The sequence below is a fragment of the Asterias rubens genome, chromosome 7 (assembly GCF_902459465.1).
Source record: "Asterias rubens chromosome 7, eAstRub1.3, whole genome shotgun sequence".
In the NCBI taxonomy this organism is placed as follows: domain Eukaryota; kingdom Metazoa; phylum Echinodermata; class Asteroidea; order Forcipulatida; family Asteriidae; genus Asterias; species Asterias rubens.
In genome coordinates, this window is record NC_047068.1 from 13,867,783 (window position 1) to 13,890,086 (window position 22,304).

General features: G+C 36.8%; 2 protein-coding genes across 3 annotated transcripts in view; both read left to right on the forward strand.

Annotated features, from left to right (window-relative positions):
- Positions 1–22,304, forward strand: part of LOC117292502 (serine/threonine-protein phosphatase 6 regulatory ankyrin repeat subunit B-like) — a 41,499-nt gene that overhangs the window by 5,759 nt on the left and 13,436 nt on the right. For both annotated transcript variants that reach the window (XM_033774567.1, XM_033774568.1), the window contains exons 6-10: positions 147–242; positions 17,136–17,237; positions 17,868–17,972; positions 19,357–19,470; positions 20,268–20,384. In XM_033774567.1, the coding sequence (XP_033630458.1) occupies positions 147–242; positions 17,136–17,237; positions 17,868–17,972; positions 19,357–19,470; positions 20,268–20,384 (534 nt within the window). The remainder of the gene's footprint in view (positions 1–146; positions 243–17,135; positions 17,238–17,867; positions 17,973–19,356; positions 19,471–20,267; positions 20,385–22,304) is intronic.
- Positions 648–10,327, forward strand: LOC117292500. The gene is made up of 8 exons (XM_033774566.1): positions 648–755; positions 2,113–2,210; positions 2,949–3,096; positions 3,797–3,980; positions 4,926–5,096; positions 5,417–7,451; positions 8,546–8,632; positions 9,726–10,327. Exons 5-8 carry the CDS (start codon positions 4,986–4,988, stop codon positions 9,977–9,979), a joined length of 2,487 nt encoding a protein of 828 aa, XP_033630457.1. The 5' UTR covers positions 648–755; positions 2,113–2,210; positions 2,949–3,096; positions 3,797–3,980; positions 4,926–4,985; the 3' UTR covers positions 9,980–10,327.

Genomic DNA, 22,304 nt, shown 5'->3' on the forward strand with positions numbered 1-22,304 from the left:
CAATGTGAGCCAACCTTACATTCATTACACATGTTAATTGCAAATCATGTATCGTTTCAATAGTGATCCACTCAATTTTTAAATTTTCATAACATGTAGCTCACTCTGAATTTCTCTTTTTGTGTGTTTCTCTCGATTCAACACAGGGAGGGAGACAGCCTCTTCATTACGCAGCTCAGAATGATCCAGAGGCATGTAAGCTGCTGCTTGATGCAGGTGCTGATGTCAATGCCCCTCTTGATGTGAGTTGTGTGTGTGCGTTTGTGTTTGCCGGCAACCGGGGACAGTCGTAAGAATACACACCTTCAAATCGGGGACGCATCGGAATCGGGGACGTCCCCGGTTGAAATAATACTATTTTTGCAACAAAAACATATCATTGAGGGCGCTGTTGCAGTCATTTGTCAATCTAACGGTGGTCCACAATTTGATACTGATGCGGCAAACACACAAGGAGAACATACACGAGCGGGTGACAATCCACGGAATAATGAATAAATGAGTTTCGATAGCCCCCTCTAGAGGCTACCCTTTCCAAGTGGTATTTACGCATGCGCAATTGTCGTGTGATGCGCTCTCGCGCGCCTCTGTCGAGGATCGATCAGGGAGAATTTGCTCGGTAAACCGTGGACTTTTCCGGAAAAGTCCACGGTTTACCGAGCAAATTCTCACGCACATGTCCACAATTCGTCGAGAGAATTCTGACACCGAGACAGTGACAACCGACCGGGGACAAAACGGGGAATGAAAATATGGTAAGATTTTGTACTTAATAGCTAGTGTTGATTTTTTTACCGACGTCTAGACATAAAAATGGATCGTACTCCAACCATTTTGTGGATTGAAGTTATGCAAGAGTACGTTCGACGTTTAATAATTACTGTGTTTCTTCTTTGCATCTGGATTTTTATTTTGACAGCCTTTTGCATCACTCTGGCATTTCATACATTTAGATATGTAGGCATACAACGTGTGCCGAACAATTTGACGGATTTTGCTCACGATGACTAGAAATCAAATAGAACTTTGAAAGTGTGATTTGTTTGTTTACGTTGTTGTGCCGGCCCTCCCTCCCTTGTCACGCTGGTCCTCCTGGTTTGTTTTGGCCATCATCAATCAATCATTCAATGAACACTTATCAGTTTATTATGGCAATGCCAATATGGTGAGTTGTAATTATTTTATTTGTTATCCTTAGTTTAAAGCCATTGGGCACTTTCGGTCGGAACAGAATTTTTGTTTAAAGTTCACAGATTTACAAATAACTTACATATAATACATGGTTTACAGAAGGTATTAATTATCAATTCTCGATATTGAGATTAACAGATTTATTTTAATAAACACATGTCATGACACGGCGAAACGTGCAGAAACAAGGGTGGGTTTTCCCGTTATTTTCTCCTGACTCCCATGACCGATTGAGCGTTAATTTTCACAGGTTTGTTATTTTATATAGGCCTAAGTTGTGATACTAGTCAATCTAGTCTAGAACTGGGGTGCTATGCTGTACTTAAAAAAAAAAAAAACATTTTGACATCTGTGGTCGTACTATAGGCCTACTGTACTAAGTCCAACTACTTAATTTTTTACAACCGTAGACTGAGGTAGGTAGATGTCAATTCCCAGGGAGACTTTGATTTCTACTCTAGACTGTGCATGCATTGTGAGTTGTCTATTTGCTATGATTTTCCCAATACTAAGCCACCAAAAAATGCATGACTGGTTTCTCAAAGATGCATCACTAGGCATTGTAACCACAATAATTTTTCAGGGCTACCGCAGTGTTTATAATTTAAGTCCACATTTGGGGAAACGATGTCGATGACAAGTTTTTTATTTGACTCCCGAATTAGACAGGTCCCTACCGACCCTTACGCCATAGATCAGGTGGTCATTTGTCCGATTTGCTGCTGAAGCATTATGGGATGTGGAAGTGTCGTTTGTTTGCATCATAAATCTCCATCACCAGTCAATGTTAATGGTGGTTAATATTTTAATTTAAAATTTGTTGTTGCCTCTGCAACATTTACTATAAATTAAAACAAAAGTAAACATCTTCAATTTACATGTATTGCTTTGTTTGAAAAGAATGTATTGTTTTCTACACAGAGGTCTCGGGGTTTCTCCAATACAGGATGCAGAAAAGTGGTGCAGAATTTGTGAAGACCAAGATGGCTTTCAAAAAAGATTTATCAGTGCGTACATAGGTAAGAAAGTCATCTAAAATCACAAGTGCCTTACAATTTCTTATTCTGTTTTGATCTCCAATTTTGGATACTTACAGGCTTCCACTACCCATGCTTTAAAGGGGCACTTTAATCGTGTTAACAGTGAGTCTGTTGTCAGACATTAAATTCTGCACATGTGCGTGTGATTTTAATGACGATGCCCTGTAAAGCCTTTGTTTGTAATGTCACGGTTAATGCGTGCATGTGTAGTAACTGGGTGAGAATTCATGTTTCCATGTCCAGTCACAAGCAGACAATGATCACGACGACGGTGTCCCTTAAGTTTAATCTTTGATAAGCTCAGGTTAGGTGTACTCCAAAACTAGTAACAAGAATAATCACTACTAATACCATGGCTGTACACAACGAGCCTCAGTTTTCATCAGTTTGATAAAGAAAGAAACAGCCTCATACTTCACATTCTGAATGACTGCATTTTTCTCACATTGGCTGGTGCTTGCATGGTTTCTATTATAACTTCCAACAAATTCCAACAATTAAGTACAAGTGTAAACCAGTGAAGTGTCAGACATAATATTACAAGGGCCATAGACCAGTCAATTGCTTTGTATGCATTCTCAACGGTTTTGTATTTCAGGTATTGTGCTAAACGCATGTTTTGTCGATGGAGTGAATTTTTATGAACTGGGTAATGCGTCATTTTTTTCCCATTTCACCTAAAATCTGATGAGAAAATTTTGCTATTTCAATTTTTAGGTTATGGGTTATATTGCACAAAACCATTTGAGAAAGGGAAGTTCCTATTGGAGTATAGAGGAAGGTTGTCGGAGGAAGAAAATACAACAGGGGAAGACGATGTAAATGTATACACCTTCCTGTTCAAAACGAACAACATTAACTACAGGTAAGTAGTTTACATTTAAAATAACCACTTGGAGAGTTATGCACTCTGACTACATGGTGGTGTATTAACATGTGATATAAAAACCAGCTCCTTTTAGTAAGAACCAGATGGTGCCGCATGTATGAACATACCGCGTGCAGAGGCGTGAACGCACATACAATGTACCAATTCAGGGTAACTTGTACGCCCATGAAACCAACAAATGCATAAAGCTGAGCTCCATACAAAGTATTTCTATTTATGGTGCTGTTGATTTTCAAAGCTCATAGTCTGGTTCTTGAAAAAATGCAAATAGTTAATTTTGTGTTAAGAGATTAGGTTTAGGGATTTCCCTTGAGCATCAGTAGAACATTTGTAAGAATAACGGTGAAAGGAAAATCACAAATTTTGATGATTTTTTTTATGTTTGTTTGTTTAAAGTGTTTTTTAATGAGAGTAACACTAACAGTATGTGGAGCCTAGGGGTCTTTACTGCATATTAATGACCTTGCCTGGTAGCTGGCTGCTGTTAATACTAATAGACCTTGCCTTCGGATTGGTCCATTAACAGTGGCTCGCCACCCAACCTGTTTTTACCACAGTGTGAAGACAGTTACTCACACTGATAGAGTCAGTATTAGGCCTAACTGCCAGATCAAATCTTTCCCAGATGAGGAAGGAATTCTTATTCAAACAATCGCTTTGTTAATCCCATGAACAGCATTGATGCAGCTAACACCGACTGCCTTGCTAAATGGATAAATGACGACAAAAGAGCCAACTGTGTCATCAAGAAGCTAATGATTGATAGAAGTCCTCACCTCTGTAAATTTGCGCTATAAGACTTAAGTGTGGATGAAGAGTTGAGATATGATTATGGGACAGCTGGTTTGCCGTGGCGAAAGGTATGTTGAAAAACATTTAATGTGCTTGTATACAGTTGGGCCATTTTAAGAGAATGGGACATTGTGTAACATTTGTCCTTATTATCCAAAATATTTTGACTATTTGACTCATTTAAAATTCATTCAAAATGTGCCTTTCAGTATGAAAGTATGTGTCGCTTTTTAGAGGATGTGTGCCATACTGCCTTGTCCATATGCCATGTGAAAGTTTACAATAACAAAATAATTAATCAGCTGAAAATACACCTGTTGCGACCCCCGTTTTTTCTCTCTTGGAACAACCCTGGCTCATGATGTGTAAATGGTAGAATGAAATTCAAACATTTTGGTTTACCCTTGTTCAACCAGTGACGACATCACCATCGCAAGTAGGCCATAGGAAACCAACGTTGATTGCCATCCTTATCATTCACTTGTAGATGCCATCTAATACTCTCTCTTGTTTTGGCTGTCATAGTCCACGTCTGGACTCCATACTGGAGTTCAGACTCAACTGTAGCCACAAACAGATGTCTCTTAGTGTCATTGGTCAGTAACCATCCACACTCCCTTCATGCAATGCAGGGCCTTCCATTTCAAAGCTTTCCTCAATTTCATCTCGCTCGCAGTTGGTCCTATGAGGGCGACAAGGTATTTGAATTCATCAGCAACCTCTAGGGTAGCACCATCTTGGGTCTCGATGTTGAAAAGGTACATTTTGTAAGGTTTCAGCTGATTCATTATTTATTAATTTACAAACTTTTACAAGGCAGTATGTACAAGGTAATACGCACACATAAAATGTGTAATTTAGACGTAATAGACATTGTGTCAGTGATACTTACCCTCTTTGATTTTGAAAAAATGTTTGTCCTGTAAAAAACTTTCTGACCATCCCTCAAGTTGTTGGTGACACTAGGCCATGTACCAGTACTTTCATGTTTTTTTATTGACATTTATTTGAAGTTGGAGAAATTAAGAGATTCATCTGTGACACAGACATTCTCTGCTTCCAGTGCACTGGGCATGCTTGGGAATCCTCAAGATTGCTTTGGATCAACAGTTCCTGGAGGGAGTTCAGAATCATCTTCACTTACCCATCAGGCTGGACATGCATGTAGCTCATCTGAAATACAGGTATTAATGCACCAGTGTAATGAGAAAGTTTTGAATATTACTTGTTTGTTATGTTCCAAGCAGTTTGCAAAAGATTTTTTTTACTGAACATACGAGCCTCCTGTGAGTGAATTCATTTGGGTGAAGAACTGTTAGATGGTTTGAGATAGAGAACAATAGTTTATCGACTGTACATGTGAAATCAGCCAAAAGCATTGATTTTTACATACTATAAAAGGGTTTAAAATAAAGCTTCTCTGTCTTTCAGATTTCTCTTCTTCCTCAAATAAATTTATTCTGTTGAAAAATGAAGACATGTTGTTGAACACTTGATTTCTCAGGCGTACACCACTTTGGATTATCCTATTAGTGATCCTGAAGTGTCAGATGAAGCAAGTGACTCAGATGTCTCCTTCAAACCCTCAGATGATGAGGAGACCAATGATGAGTTTGTGCCCGAGTCCTCAGATGAGTTGTCTTCTTCACGACCAGTGAGCCCAATTTTTTTTCCCAGAAGGAGAAATCCTAATGGTGGCGCTGAAACTGAAGGTGCTGGAAGTCAGAGTTCTGTGCAAGCGAGTCGCAACTCACAGCCAACTACAAGTACCCTTCAGGATGGAGATGTTTCATCAAGTGCAGGCAGCTCAATGGAAATTCAAGTATTCACCACTTCCAATAATGATGGTCGTAGTTACGATAAACCTCAGTACTGTTCGTTTTGTTCAATGCCCCAGAAGAAACTACCTCGACACTTGAAAACTCCCCAGCATAAAGATGAATCCGATGTACAGAAATGGCTTGCAACAGATGACAAGAAAGAAAAGGACAGACAGTTATCACTAATGCGAAACTATGGTAACTATCAGCACAACTGTGCAGTTCTAAAAGAAGGAAAAGGTATCCTCATTGTTGTTTATCGGCCAGCTTATCAGGTTAACCCTCATGATTACCTGCCTTGTCAAGATTGCTACGGCTACTATGCCAAACATGACTTGTGGAAGCATAGGTGTAGCCAGCGAAGAGAAGAAGAATCGGGTGACAATGATAATAGCAAAACAAAGAAGCGCTTTGGTCTGTGCAAGGCAAGCAGAATGATGCTTCCAACAACGCCTGGTGTGTCACAAAGAACACATGAAATTCTTACGAGAATGAACAATGACAGCATAGCTCGAATAGCCAAGTCAGATCCTCTGATTAAAAGATTTGCTGATAAATTGACCATGAAGCACGGCCATAGTACAGATCAGGAAACCTACATCAGACAGCGAGTTAGGGAGATTTCAAGATTAGTTATTGAATACAGAACAATAACTGATAAGAGAAGTGCAGAACTGGAAGACCTTATCTGCCCTGCTAATTTCACAGATGTGACAAGAGCAACTAGAAGCACAGCAGGATTTAATGAAGAGACTCATCTGTATACCACACCGAGCTTGGCTCTGAAGATTGGTCACACCCTCAAAGTATGTGCAGAAATCCTTAGGGGAGAAGCCCTAATGAATGGAGATGAAGTCTCTGAAAAGCAGTGTAGAAGCTTCATTTCACTTTACTCCCTACATTGGGAGGAAAGTGTTAGTCATCACGCCTTGCGCAGCCTAAATGATGCCAAAAGAAATAACCCTAAACTGCTCCCTCTAACAGAAGATGTTGTCAAGCTTTCCAAGTATCTGAAGGAAGAAGTTAAATCATCAGAAAAACAGCTGTTGAAAGCAGATGGCCCAGAAGGTGGAAAATGTTGGAAGAGGCTTGCTGAAGCACTATTGGCACAAATAGTTGTGTTCAATAGGAAGCGCCCAGGTGAAGTATCTAAGATGTCTCTGAACGACTTCAGTAAGTGTTCTAATGGAGAAGACTGTATAATGGAAGGTGCCCTAACTGAATGGGAAAAAGCGTTGTGCCGGGTGTTGTGGAGGATAGAGATCGTAGGGAAACGGTCCAGAACAGTTGCTGTTCTCCTGACAGAAGACATGAAAAATGCATTGACTTCGCTGACAAACAAGCGAGCTGAAGCATCCATCTCTGTTGACAACTCGTACTTATTCGCCCATTCTGGAGATGGTCACATCAGAGCTTGCGATTGTCTGCGTGAGTATTCCATAAAGTGTGGAGCAAAGCATCCGGAGTACTTAAGAGCTACTCGCTTAAGGAAGCAAATTGCTACTGTTTCTCAAATAATGAATCTGAAGGAAAACGAGCTTGACGTCTTGGCTAACTTCCTCGGCCATGATATCCGCACCCATCGCCAATACTACAGGCTGCCAGATTCAACACTGCAGATAGCCAAAGTCTCAAAGGTGCTTATGAAAATGGAAAAGGGAGATTTGCGTGGTCTGGCTGGTAAAAGTCTTGCGGATGTCGAAGTGGATCCAAACGAAGGTACTTGTGTAAAAACAAAACTTTTTTATTTCTTTTTTACGGCTAATTGATTACTAACTTGAAATACAAGATCCCATCTGAAATACTGTCAAAGTTAAACAGCGGCTACAGAATGCTCAGAAATATATAGTTGTTACATTTTTGTAATAGATGCAGTCCACGGGAAACAGAAAAAAATATATAACCAGTATCGTACCTCACGTTAAAACATGGTAAAAATGGTTTGTCCCTGAAACACTCCAAGCCAAAATTCTGAAAAACGTGAGGTCAAACAAACCCGCGCATCAAAGGAATCGCGATGTCATTGGCGGCTATTTGATGTGGAAAATAGTGCCCTCAGTTTGCCAAAGCTGGAGAACTGTGTGCAAACCCAATTAAGGGAAAATCGCCACTGACATCAAGGGGTCATTATAATAGATAAGCTGTTTTTGACTCTCGGCTGAAAAAGCCGCGCGGAGAGGTGCATTTTTTATTTGAATTATTTATTACCAAATGCAATTTTTAAGCGTAAAATGGTTATAAATCGGTATCTACGATGTCTGTTTGGCCAAAAAAGGGTAATATTTGAAATATTGAGATTATCCTGTAGCTGCTGTTTAAGGAAAGAGCATTGTAGGACCTGACGCATCACTGTTGCCAATTTCAATAGCAGCGTTCAAAAGAAGCCGAACAGTTTTGAAGTTGTAAAACAATCCATGACACTTTTGCTGTTTTCCATTTCTAAATGCTTTGTGTGACACAACAGTAGCGACTGCGTCACTCAATAGTTTCATCATATTCCTTGCTAATTGGTCCTTAAACCACTTTGATGTGCAACAAAATTAAAACGCTTGACCTGGTTGAAAGCAAAAGCCCCAAGTTGTCCTTTCAGATGGCATGTATCAGGAACTATCTATTGTGGTTGAATTTGGGAAAGTTGCACTTTGTGCCATTTGAGTAAAGTAGTGTGGCACTGGTTGATTGATTGCATCATCATCATCATTTATAACAATTGAAAAAGCATCGTTTGTATTATTTGTTCATGTTGGTTTGCAGATTTATTGCTAAAATGTTAAACATTTGTACAATTATTTCTGATTGTTTCCCCTCTAAAGAGTACAACACTGATGCAGAGTCGGATCAGTCAGAATCGGAAGGTACAGATGATCACGATGATTTGCTGCCATCTAAAGTGAGAAAAGGTTGGTTTTAAAGGATCAGTCGGGTTGGTCCATGAAAGCATGAAACTGAAATGGTTAGAAAGATGTTTTAAAAGTAGATTACAATGATCCACACAAACATGTCTCGCCTCGAAAGTATGTAGTTTTTCTTTTACTTTGCGAACTAACAGAGTGGGCCATTTTATGGAGTCAAATTCTTGACTCCACAAAATGGCGTGCCGTGTTAGTTCACGACGTATTAAGAAAACCATGCGTTTTCTAGGCATATTTTTGACGACCATATATACTATACTATACATATATACTACTTTTAATATTTAATACTTATTCTTATTCTTATTTATTGACCAAACCAACAGCGGACAAGCCGCCAATTACAGGAAAGGATAATACACAATTAAAAGTATTCATATAGCCTATATACATGTAATATGTATGTACATAGTTAACAATAAAAATAGAAACATCTTTGGAAAGAAAATTCAAGCAAACATTACAAATTAAATAAATTACAATTGGAAAAAGAAACAAAAAGCATCAATGACTGTAAAATATATTATAAATATATTTTAAAAGCATAGGCCTACATTAAATTATGAAATAAAATAATTAATAAAAAACAAAGAAAATAAATTTAAAATCAAATTACAAATATATTAAAGACTGAAGGTAAAAATAACAAAGGAAAAAAAAAGAAGAAAAAAAAGTTGTTGATGTTGTTAATAAAACAAACAATTTCAAAAAAGATAAAACAACAAAACTTACTTTCGCGCTCTGTTTGATAACCAAGTTGACTTTCATGGCTGTTGAAGCTTACTTCAAGTTTACATCAACTTAAGGAAAACTCTATTGGGAATTATAAAAAATATATATAAACCATGTTTTTTATGTTTTGTGAAGCGCGATGATAATTTTTGGGGAATTGTGCTTTATAAGATCTGTGACTTGTTATTATTATGCAAGTATACAAGTTATATGTACATGTTCATTCAGCACTGTTTAGACAAGTCCTGTCCAAGTTAATACCAAGTATTATGAGCTCTTTCTCCATGTATGCAATTTTTTGTTTTTTTTTATATACTCATGTCTCATACAAACTTCACTTGACATGCAGGTAAAGGAGCTGATGCTGCCAGGACTCAGAAAGTACCTACAATTAAGAAGCCGTGGAGCAACAAAGAAAAGGCCGCGGTGGCAGATCATTTGGGTTTCTTCATTAGAGCCCGCACTGTTCCAACAAAGGCACCGATAGTGGCACTTCTAAAGCGAGAACCAGAAGCCTTCGCCGCAAGAACATGGAGAAATGTAAAAGATTTCGTAAGAAATCAAACAAGGAAAGTTGACCCAATGGGATTCATGAAGCATTAACAGTCTTTTGTCATAGACACAAATTGTCATTATACATGCCATGATACAAAGACGCCACTTTTATTTTATTTTTACTCTTTAAGAAGATCTCCCAGTTGTCATGGAATAATTTAAAATTACTAAGCTACCTATAGTCCACAGTTGCTCGTGCAATAAACACCACACTTGGGTTAGGTAGCTTAGTATTCAACTGTGGACAATCCATGTTTGAATTAAATACAGTTTGAAATTTCTCCCCGAATGTGGGGTTTATTACACCAGCAACTGTGGACCATGGGTAGCTTAGTATTCAATTGTGGACAATCCATGTTTGAATTAAATACAGGTTGAAATTTCTCCCCAATTGTGGAGTTTATTACGCAAGCAACTGTGGACCATATGTAGCTTAGTATTCAACTGTGGACAATTCATGTTTGAATTAAATACAGTTTGAAATTTCTCCCCAAATGTGGAGTTTATAAACCAGCAATTGTGGACCATGGGTAGCTTAGTATTCAACTGTGGACAATCCATGTTTGAATTAAATACAGTTTTAAATTTCTCCCCAATTGTGGAGTTTATTACACCAGCAATAATTGTGGACCATAGGTAGCTTAGTATTCAACTGTGGACAATCCACGTTTGAATTAACAATGGATTGTCCACAGTTGAATACTAAGCTTCCCATGGTCCACAGTTGCTGGTGTAATAAACTCCACAATTGGGGAGAAATTTAAAACTATTTAATTCAAACATGGATTTTCCACAGTTGAATACTAAGCTACCCATGGTCCACGTTGCTGGTGTAATAAACTCTACAATTAGGGAGAAATTTTAAACTCTGTGTATTTAATTCATTTAAAACATGAATTAAGTATTCAAAGTACAAGTATTTTGGGCTTGGACTTTTTGAGAAACTTTTATCGTTCAAATGAAAGACAGGGAGACAGAAACTTTGTCTTAAGTATTCAGAAGCCCTGTGCCAAGATGGGTCTAGTGAGGCATTTTTTTTATAGATTCAAGCCAAATCTTTGTAAAAAAAAATGAAAGAAGTTTGAAAAACAGTCCTTATTTTAAATTACTTTTGTGGGAGAGTTAAATCAAAATACTATTGTAAGACTTTGATTTTATTAAAAAATTGATTTCCTGCAAGTTTTTTGGGTCCAAAGGAAATATGTCATGGATTTTCAGTTTTTATTAGTTTTTCAGAAGATGCTGAATCACGTGTTTCTAGAACCTTGCCAAATTTGTTCACGAGAGTTGAGAGCTCTTTGAGATCTTTGTATTTTATTCTTTAGATTGCTATCAAAGCCAAGTCGGATCTTTGGAAAATTTTTTGAATTATGCAAAATGCTGAAATGAATGTTTATGAAACCTAACTTTTTTTCAAATCCTAGGAGAAATTTATTTAAAATTCAGATTTCTGTAAAATTTGTCATAGACATTTTTGTTATTTTGTTATCAGAGCCAAGTCTTGGAACTTTGAGAGAATTTTATGTATTATGAAAGATGCTAAAAGAATTGTTTCCGAAACCTTGCCAAATTTGTTTTATCCAAATCTCAGGACATGTGAGACCTTGTTGTTTCTTTTATTTGTATCAGAACCATGTAAGAACTTAGGAGAAATGTATGAATTTAGGAAAATGCTGAAAGAAGTCTTTCTTAAACCATGTCAATTTTGTTTTGTTTCATTCAAAATTGAGATATTTGTATATACAATTTTTGTATTGCTACCAGATCCAAGTCTTATTAGATCTTTGGAGAATGTGATGTACTATGGAAAATGGTGGATGAAATGTTTGTGGAACATTGCAAACTTTTGTTTTTATTCTAAATTTGAGAGATCTGTGAAATGCTTTTTTTTATATATATTTGTTTTAAATGTTATCAGGGCCAAGTCAGAACTTGAGAAGAATTTTATGTATATTATGGAAGATGCTGAAACAAGTGTTTCTGAAATGTTGCATTTTTTTTAAATCCAAATTTCAGGATCTGTGACGCTTTGTTGTTTCTTTTATTTTGATCAGAGCAGATTCAAAACTTGGGAGAAATTGATCTGTTATGCCAACTACTAACCTTGCCAATATATTTTTTCATTCAAATTGAAAGCTGTGTGAGTTATTTACAATTTTTTGTTTTATCTTGTTATCACAGCCCAGTTTTAGACCTTGGGAGAATTTTATGTATATTGTGGAAGATGATGAAACAAGTACATGTAATTATAAAATTTTCCAAAATTTCCTTAAATCCAAATCTCAGTACCCGAGAGATTTGTATGAGAGATTTGTATGAAAATTGTTCATTTTGCCACATGCTAGAATAAGTCCTTCTAAAACATTGCCAATATGTGTTTGTTTTATTTGAAATAAAAAGCTCAGTATGATCTTTTTATTCGGAAAATACTTGAAGTCTTTCTAAAACCTTGTCAATATATTTTGGATTTATTCAAAATTGAGAGATCTTTGAGATTTTTTTTTTTTTTTATTGTTATCAGGGCTTAGTTATGATTTTAGGAAATGCTGAAAGAAGTCATTCTAAACCATGTCAATTTTGTTTGGTTTTATTCAAAATTGAGAGCTCTCTGGGTTCTTTTTATATACATTTTTGTATTGCTATCAGAGCCAAGTCTTAGATCTTTGGAGACTGTGATGTACATGTACTATGGAAAATGGTGAATGTAATGTTTTTGAAACATTGCAACTTTTGTTTTTAGTCTTAATTTGAGAGATCTGTGAGATGCTTTTATTTTTATTTTTGTTTAAATTGTTATCAGGGCCAAGTCAGAACATGGGAAAAATTTTAACTATAATGTACTATGGAAGACGCTGAAACAAGTGTTTCTGAAATGTTGCATTTTTTTTAAATCCAAATTTCAGGATCTGTGATATTTTGTTGTTTCTCTTATTTTGATCATAGCAAATTCAAAACTTGGGAGAAATTCATCTGTTATGCCAATTACTAACCTTGCCAATATATTTTTTTATTCAGAATTGAAAGCTCTGTGAGTCATTAAACAAAAATTGTTTTATCTTGTTATCACAGCCCAGTCTTAGACCTTGGGAGAATTTTATGTATTATGGAAGATGATGATACAAGTAATTCTGAAATTTCCCCAAATTTGCTTTGATCCAAATCTCAAGACCTGAGAGATTTGTATGAATTTTTTTCATTTTGCAACATGCTAGAACATTACCAATATGTGTTTACTTTATTTAAAATTAAAACCTCCGTGAGATCTTTTTATTTGGAGATTACTTGAAATCTTTCTAAAATATTGTCAACATATTTTTGTTTTATTCAAAATTGAGAGATCTGTGAGATGCTTTTATTTATTTTTTTAATTGTTATCAGGGCCAAGTTAGAACTTGGGATTTTATTGTATGTATTATGGAAGATGCTGAAACAAGTGTTTCTGATGGTGCAAATTATTTTAATCAAAATCTCGGGACCTGTGAGATTTTGTTGTTTCTTTAATTGTTATTAGAGCCAATATTTATTTGTTTATTCAAAATTAAGAGCTCAGTGACATCTCTTTATTATATATTTTTTAAATTGTAAGAGCCAAGTCGGAACTTGTGAGAAATTTATATATTCTTTTATTAGACTGATTTTTATTGTTTTACTCGGGTAAGGTAAGGTTCATTTTATTTGCTATGGTTGGATTCATTATAAAAAAATACATTAAAACTTACAAAATACATCACAAAAACTTAACAATCATTAATCTACCTGTGAAAATTGAATATTTCTGAAATGTGAGTTTAGCCCTGTTAGATGTTGGGCAAGGATGTTGTGTATATATGTTACTTTATCTTCAGGCAAACTTTAATAATCCTTGATTCTGATTAGGTGATTCATGTTAGAAATAGTGTGATACAAACCTTATATACCGCACACTTAGATCCTTGTCATTTGATTGATGGAACACATGTCATACGTTATTTTGCATTTTATTTTTTCTCTCTTGAGATATTATTGATGCTTCAAATTTTAATAAAGCAGTTTATATATTGATAGGGGGGCACTTCGAAGTGAAGCTTCGCAGTGCACTTCGCAGTGTTCTTCCAAAATAAAGTTCCCTTTTCATTTGTCCAAACAAGGCAAGACAAGGTTAGTGTCTTCGTGGAGTCGTCCACATTGCTTAGAAGGGGTTTTTAGAATTTTCTGGGTGTAGGTGGACGAGTTTCAATGTCTTTTTTGTTGTTAAAATGACAAGGATTATGTTTGAGTTATATAAAACAAATATTGAATGCATCTCAATTGGAGAAGGTCACAGAATATTATCACTCGGTGAAATCTGGCTTTTTTCATTTCAAGAGGCAAGAATAGGCTAGATTTATTTTTGTGGTTATACGCTACGACAATGCACTTGAATGCATCCAATTTGTAAACAAATTGCATGACCAATATCAAACTCTGTTTGTATGCACTGTTCTCTGCATATTGTGTTATTTTAGGATATGTATCAAGTTTGCATGAAGGTGAATTACTAACCTCTCTTGCACTCGTAGAAAATAGAAAATATAGCTTGTCCATTTTGGTATTTTTGCCTTGCTAGATGTGGGATGCAGAAGCACTATATTTTTTCTTATTCCACATGCGCTTTTGTGCTAACTAACGGTATATCTTGTTCAAGTTGTCAGCATGGATTGTGACCATTTTTCATATTAACTGAAGCCTTTAAGATATTTGACTGTTTTCATTGTTAAACATGTTATAGTTTTTCCTACTCCTGTCTAACAACCAACCTGTGAAAAATTACAAAGTGAGATGGTCAAAGAATCTGAGAAGTTGAGCCAAAGTTTGTTGGATCATCTCTGTTACATGTATGTATCTGTAAAACGCTTGACATAGGCATGGCCTAAATAAACCTGTCGGGTTTAAAATAAGTTGTGAACAATGTATTCCACTGTAAAAACAAATTACAGGATAGTTAATTAAAAATAAAAAAGAACCAATCATCTACAGAAAACAATCCAGGGAAAAGGTGTTTTATCCCTCACCTTGAAATGAAAAACTATCAATCCTCTCTGGTTTGTCGTTTTCACTAAAACATAACCACCGGATATTAGGAGTAATTGAAATAAGACTTGTTTCCCAAAATTGATGTACGCTCCTGTTAAAGTTTGTAGACTGTGAATTACACTGGAACATGGTGGGAAATCAAATTCACACAGAAGTTTTGTGTTCTTGTTGAAAATTATTGTTGAAGATTTTACACGTTTTTGAAAAATAAAGTTGTTTTTGAAGATTGAAGAAAATAATTTGTTGATGTTTCTTACTTGTTATTGATTACACCATGATGTTGAGTTTTATTGAGTTAAAAAATGTTACGCTTTGGTTAGCCACTTGAGCCTCTAAAACTCTTTTAATTGGAACCGAAATGATGTAAGGACAAAAATGAAAGAGAAAAATTACATGCCTAAGGTAATTTTCTTATTGTCTGCAACCTATATATCAATGGTTTACCCAACAGCCCATGTTTTGGGTTAACATTTCAGACAGTATTTCAAACGTTGATACTCGACAGTTAAACGTGGTCCACAGTTGCAGGTGGAAGGGTGTGTAATTGGGGAGGAATTTTAATTGTCCACAGTTAAATACTAAGCTACCTTTGGTCCACAGTTGCTGTTGTAATAAACTCCACAATTGGGAAAAAGTGTTAAACTACATTGTAACTGGGGGGACAGGTCCTTTGCGCACGCTGGACCATTCCTATGGAATCTGTTGCCAAAACACATTCGGGATAGTGGCACCGTGGACACTTTTAAAGACAAATTGAAATTTCATTTGTTTCAAACAGCTTTTCAGTAGTTTATTTATTTTGTTTTCCCGATGTTCCCTCATCCTTCTGTTGATTTGTTTCTGTTTTCTTCTTTTCATGCGCTTTGAGCACCTTATTAGGTGGATACATGCGCAATATAAATTTTCCTTATTATTATTATTATTGTTATTATTATTTAATTCAAACATTGATTGTCCACAGTTGAATACTTAATAAACTCCACAATTGGGGAGAAATTTCAAATTGTATTTAATTCAAACATGGATTGTCCCCAGTTGAATACTAAGCTACCTAAGGTCCACAGTTGCTGGTGGAACATTTTGATCCCCGTTTTGATATTGAATGAACGAAGTCCACACTTGAAGCCTAAAATTCAAAGTCCCCGGTTGGAGGTAACCTGACCGGTGATCAAAACTAGCTGTACAAAACAGTAATCTTTAAAATTTTGTAATTTTTTTTCTTAGTGACATTATTATTAAATAGTAATTATGGTGAAATTGCAAAATTCCTCTAAATAAAGAAGTCCACATTTGTATAGTATCACAAACAGGTCCCCACTTGCAGGCCTTTACGAGTATGTGTGTGTGTGTGTGTGTTTGTCACAGGATGGTCGCTAATGAAAGGGTAATATGTGGTCTTTCAGCAGTCATTGAAGGTTATTTTCATATTGCGCAGAGCAAGGGCATTGGAAAATCTTAAAGTGTATGAGAATAGTTTCTCAATGTCAAGTCAAAGGGTACCAAGGATTTGACCAGGCGCCACTGAGGTTATTACAAGGGGGCTTTGAGACAACGACCAAAGGGCATCAAGGCAGTAACCAGGGGGACCAATTATGATAAGGCCATGGGCCAGGAGCCCCACCACCAGGAGGCAACTGAGGCCAAAACAGGTGCACCTAGTAGTCCTAGATCATATGGCCACTGGGCAAAGACAGCTGGGGCATCAAGTTCAAGACTAGGGCCATTGAAGGCAAGACCAGGGGTCCATGATCATGAGGCCCAAACCAGGGCCATAAAGTCCAAAACTGGACCCACTGATGCCAAGACTAGGGGTCCACTGAGACCAAGAGTAGTTGTCCACTGTGGATAAGTGGATCATTGAGGGGTGACATGTGGGCACTGAGGCCATCAACCAGGGCCACTGAGACCAAGAAGTGTGGGTCACTGGGGTTAAGACCAGAGGGGCCACTATACAATACAGATAATCCACACCTCTCATCCAAAAGAAGTGTTATACTCAAAATATTTTACTCAAAATATGTTTTATTTGAATGATTTCTTGCCATTCCTCTCAATTAGATGCAAAACACTTCTCACCACTAAAGTCTTCAAGGAATCAGCAATTTGTCCAATTTTGATATTTTGTTCTAATTTCTTCCGTCACCTTTACCAGAGTGAAGAGGCAGAGACGGCGATACTTGTCGCGGCTTCCAATAAACCAACATGCTGTCAAGTTCTGATTGATGCTGGTGCTGATGTCAATGTAGCATTCAATGTATGTACTGTTCATTTGGTCCATCTCACTATGACTACTTGGGTTCTTGTTTGACCTTTTGAAGCTGCTGTTCATGATTTACAGAATTGGTTTTTGCCAACAAAACAGTTCTGGCAGTGTAAACACTTTATGTAATCCATCATAAGAAGACATAAGACATAAGAAAACTTTATTGATCTTCAAAAGAAGAAATTGCATTGCTCACACAAGTTTTTTAAAACACACCAAATGTGAAAATGTAACAACAGGCAGATACAAAAAAAGCATAAGATACACGCACAAGGATTTAAACCCAGTAGTATACTGGTATACATAAACATAAACTGACAACCTGTACAAGTTTGGGATTGATCGACCATCTAGTGAAAAATGTGACAACCTGATAAAACATTTTGCATGACATTGATTACAAAAAATGAATAAAACGCTCACCGAGCGATAAAATTCCAAACGGGAAATTATTTTTATTTATTTCTCATCGAAATATGACATTTCAAACAGAAATATTACAATTATGCTTTCTACTATCATCATCATTATACCGTGTAAGTTTTATGTAAATCTGTGATCTTAGACTAGTTTTCAATTCATCATTAAGAGCATATTTTTGTTGTTGATCTTTCTTTCCAGTCAACGGGCTGTACTCCTTTACACGAGGTCAGCCATCCTGATAATGATGCCAGTGTGGCCAAGGCTTTACTTAAGGCTGGGGCTCGTACAGATATCAGAGATAAGGTTGGTGAGTTTGGGACTGGTATGAACTTTTTTCAGCCAGGGAGCTTTCTGATTGAAACTTTAAGACTATTTGTTCTCTACGGTGATTGCCAATTCTGCTAACTGTACTCAAAGTAAACATTTACCCTCCTATTCTACAAAGCGTGAGTGAATATTTTTCTGATTTTCCGTGACATGGAAAGCGGAAAAGCAAAGTAATTATTCATTTTCACAGTATGCTCTATCCCAACCTCTTTCCCAGGGGTGATCGATCTCACTGTGCCATTTTTTTCCCAGCATGCCTTGCTTGATCATAACCCCTGGAATTGGCCAATTTAAATGTGCTATATGCTAGCACATTTAAATGAGCCATTAATGAGCGTACGTATTCAATCTTTTCTACGCGTGCACGCATGTCTTTCGTCTTACAGAATGTTTTTCTTTTTGTTTTTAAAAAGCTTGTTCATGTCATAAAAACGCGGGCGTGAGCATCAACAAGCAAATCTTAAAACTATACGCGCGCACGCACTTGACATCTAATGCATGAGCCAATCAGCGTTGTTTCCCAGTACATAAACTACCAGGGGTTAGTGACGAGAGGTATCGATACGGCGCGCTGCCCATGGTAGCGAGGCTGGCTCTATCCCTGATCTATTCAATGGATCCTTCTGTTCACTCTGAGTAAACCTTCCATTAGGTAAATTAAGGATCTATTCTGAAGTCTTGCAGTGAATGTAGGGATCTATTCTGCAGTATTGCAGTTAACAGAATGATACATTCTGCAGTCTTGCAGTGAATAGAGTAACTATTCTGCAGTATTGCAGTTAACAGAATGATACATTTTGCAGTCTTGCAGTGAATAGAGTAACTATTCTGCAGTATTGCAGTTAACAGAATGATACATTCTGCAGTCTTGCAGTGAATAGAGTAACTATTCTGCAGTATTGCAGTTAACAGAATGATACATTTTGCAGTCTTGCAGTGAATAGAGTAACTATTCTGCAGTATTGCAGTTAACAGAATGATACATTTTGCAGTCCTGCAGTTTCAGAATGATACATTCTGCAGTAGTGCAGTTAACCGAATGATCTATTCTGCAGTCTTGCATTGAACAGAAGGATCTATACTGCACTATTGCGATGAACAGAAGTATCTTTGCTGCAGTCTTGCAGTGCACAGGGGGATCCATGAATGCAGTCTTGCAGTTAACAGAAAGATCCATTCTGCAATCTTCAAGTTAACAGAAGGATCTATTATGAAATATGTAAACAGGAGGATCCATTCTGCAGTCTTGTAGTTAATAGAAGGATGTATTCTGCAGTCTTGCAGTTAATCTTGTCTGTAGACCTGTAGAAGTAAAAGCCATGCCCTTTTTTGAGTCTCTTATCATTGTTGTTACAAACAGACGGGTATAGCACCACTTCACTTTGCGGCTAAGGGTAATGCTGAGGTGTGTCAAGCATTGCTGGATGCTGGAGCTGATGTTAACATTACAACAGAAGGACCTGAACCAGCACTAGTAAGTCACTCATACTGCCATCTGTCATAGGGGTTAATATAATGACATCATTGAAGGTATGCAAAGTAAATGGTTCTTTTACATCTTACATAGCACACATTCCTAATAGCTGGATCAAGGTGGCACGTTGTTTTCCAAACTGCCTAGTCTGTGTGCGGGTATGAAGGGGTTTGATACCTTTTGTAGATCAAGTTGTTTATAGTTCTTTAGTTTTTGAGAAAAAAAGTGAAAATCACAAAGCAATGTTTTCTGGAGACTAGCGTAAATGTGTTGTACCTGCTGAAATAATTTTTATCTCCTGAGACGAACATCAACAAAATTCCTAATTGTTTCAACCTAAAACGTCCTCAAAAGGAACTTGTGAAGTACCTGTCACCCAAGTTTTCTTCACAAATCATGTATCTGACAAACTTGTTAAAGACATTGGGCACTATTGGTAGTTGTCAAAGACCAGTCTTCATAAGATATTCATAAAATAACAAACCTGTGAAAATTTGAACTCGATTGGTCGTCAAAATTGTGATAACACGCTTGTCACACACGTTGTTTGCGCGCTTTTAGACGCCTTGAATCCGATACCTCAGCAGAGGTCTGGAATTCAATTCAAATGTTTTAGTGAGAAATTACTTCTTTCTCAAAAAGTATGTATTAACACCATTTCTCACAATGTTTTATACAATCAACCTCTCCCCATTACTTGTTACCAAGTAAGTTTTTATGTCAATAATTATTTTGAGTTATCACCAATAGTGTCCGGTGCCTTATAACTGATCATTACTGAATGACCTTTTTGGCAGGTGGGTTGGACCCCGCTTCGCATCACAGCTAGCATGGATGAAGAGGATGATGTTGATGGCTGTGCCAAGATCCTGCTGGACCACGGAGCTGATCTCGAAGCAAAACTTGAAGGAGATGCAAGTATTCTTAAGATCTTAGCCTGCCTGTGTCCAACTAAAGCTAGGTTCTCTTGTCTGTGCTAAGCAAGTTTTTGTGCTTACAGTCTTTTTGAAATAGGTCCATGGGCCCAAATTCCATTGAGTTTCTTAAACATGGACTATAACGGATTATTGATATAGCCAATATTACTATTTTTGTACAAGAAATGTAAAATAAGGACTGATATTTTAGTAGTATTCAATAAAACCTTTTCCTTCATGCAAAAAAAACACAAATTCGCGCGGCGTACTCCGACCCAGAAAACTCAGTTTCGGCAAAAGCCGGTGACACACGAACCATTCATACACAGTGTGTGACGTCACACCACGTACCGAAGCTCTGTACACAGTGTGTCAGGTCGATCGTGTGCGTGCATTTTACATGTACATTGAATGTGGAATAACATCGGACACAATAGGCTGCATTTTTTTGACACAAAAAACAGCGAAAATGTCCGATGGCAGCGGGTCTTGGGAAAACCACAGTATAGATGAGGAAAAGGCATTTCAGGGAGGCACTTCAGAGGAAAGTGAGGGCTCTAGCGATAAGGGGATCTCACCGGACGAGAGAGAAGCCGAAGACGTGTTATGAGTACATGTAGTTAACCAGCCCGGAGACGATGATCGTCAGGCCGAAGACAATGAGCCAAACCCTGATGATCGACGGCTAAAGACAGACTGGTAAGGCCACAAAACGTTTCATGAATTATACTGAATGATGCTTCGTTTGATCAGTTTATTTCTGCTCCCAAAAATAGTTGAAGGCTATCCTTGACTAAATTAAAACATGAACGAACATGATGGACAAGGTTTATTGTTTACCTCCATTCACGTTATAATACATGTACGTGAACAACACATGCACTGACTTAGGCAGTAGAAATGTGAGGGGAGGGGTAATTTTTGTCTTGCGTTTTATACTTTGTTGGCAAAATTCATACATTATCAATTTAAACTGATATTGTAGATTACCTATGTTGTTGTTTTTCTCCACCAAGTAACTGCGTGGTGGTTGACATATTATGTGCATCTACACAAAATATCTCATGTACATGTATGTAACTGTTACTTTGGATTATGATTGCCTTCTGGCATGGGTATAGGTTTAAAGCAATTCAGGTACACACATGCAATATTAACACTTCACCATGCAAACCACAAATCTGTTGTTAATAATTTTGTATGAATTCTTTTGTTAATAATTTTGTATGAATTCTTTTGTTAATAATTTTGTATGAATTCTTTTGTTTTGTTTTACAGAAAACACTGCAATGTTGAATATCAGCAAGTGGTGAGCTTAGGACTATCTTGGCCGTTCAACTGCTGCCACTGACATCATGTTTGGTGGCAGCAACACGAAGGACATTTCCAAACCCTAGTGTACAGTACAGTGGAAGGATTTTCGTATCCACCAACGGATTAGGCAGCTTTGCTTTGGTTTATTTGTCTTCAGTCGTAACAATTTTCCAAGTTATAATGATCCGGAGAGAGTGAGAAATAATTTTATAAGCCATAATAATTTACGTATAAATGTACATGTATATTATTTCATTTTGTTTCTTTCAGAGGGGTGGGTGGTTCAAATTGATTAATTTAATTTGAACCACCCACTCCTCTGAAAGACACAAAATGTAAATTACTCTGGCTTATAAAATTAGGTGTGTGGTTCAAATTGATTAATTTAGCACTTATGTGCAATAAACTTGTCCCCTGTTGTCAACAATACACTATGATTAACATGGTAACAACATTCAACTTGGTTAGCAGAAATATAAAAACAAAACAAAAAAAGAGAAGCCTACATGTACACCTCTAAAATAACGACAACACTAAAACTGTATGTATTTGCAAACGACAATAGTTTATTTTTCAGTTTTAACTATCAAAATTGAAAAAAGG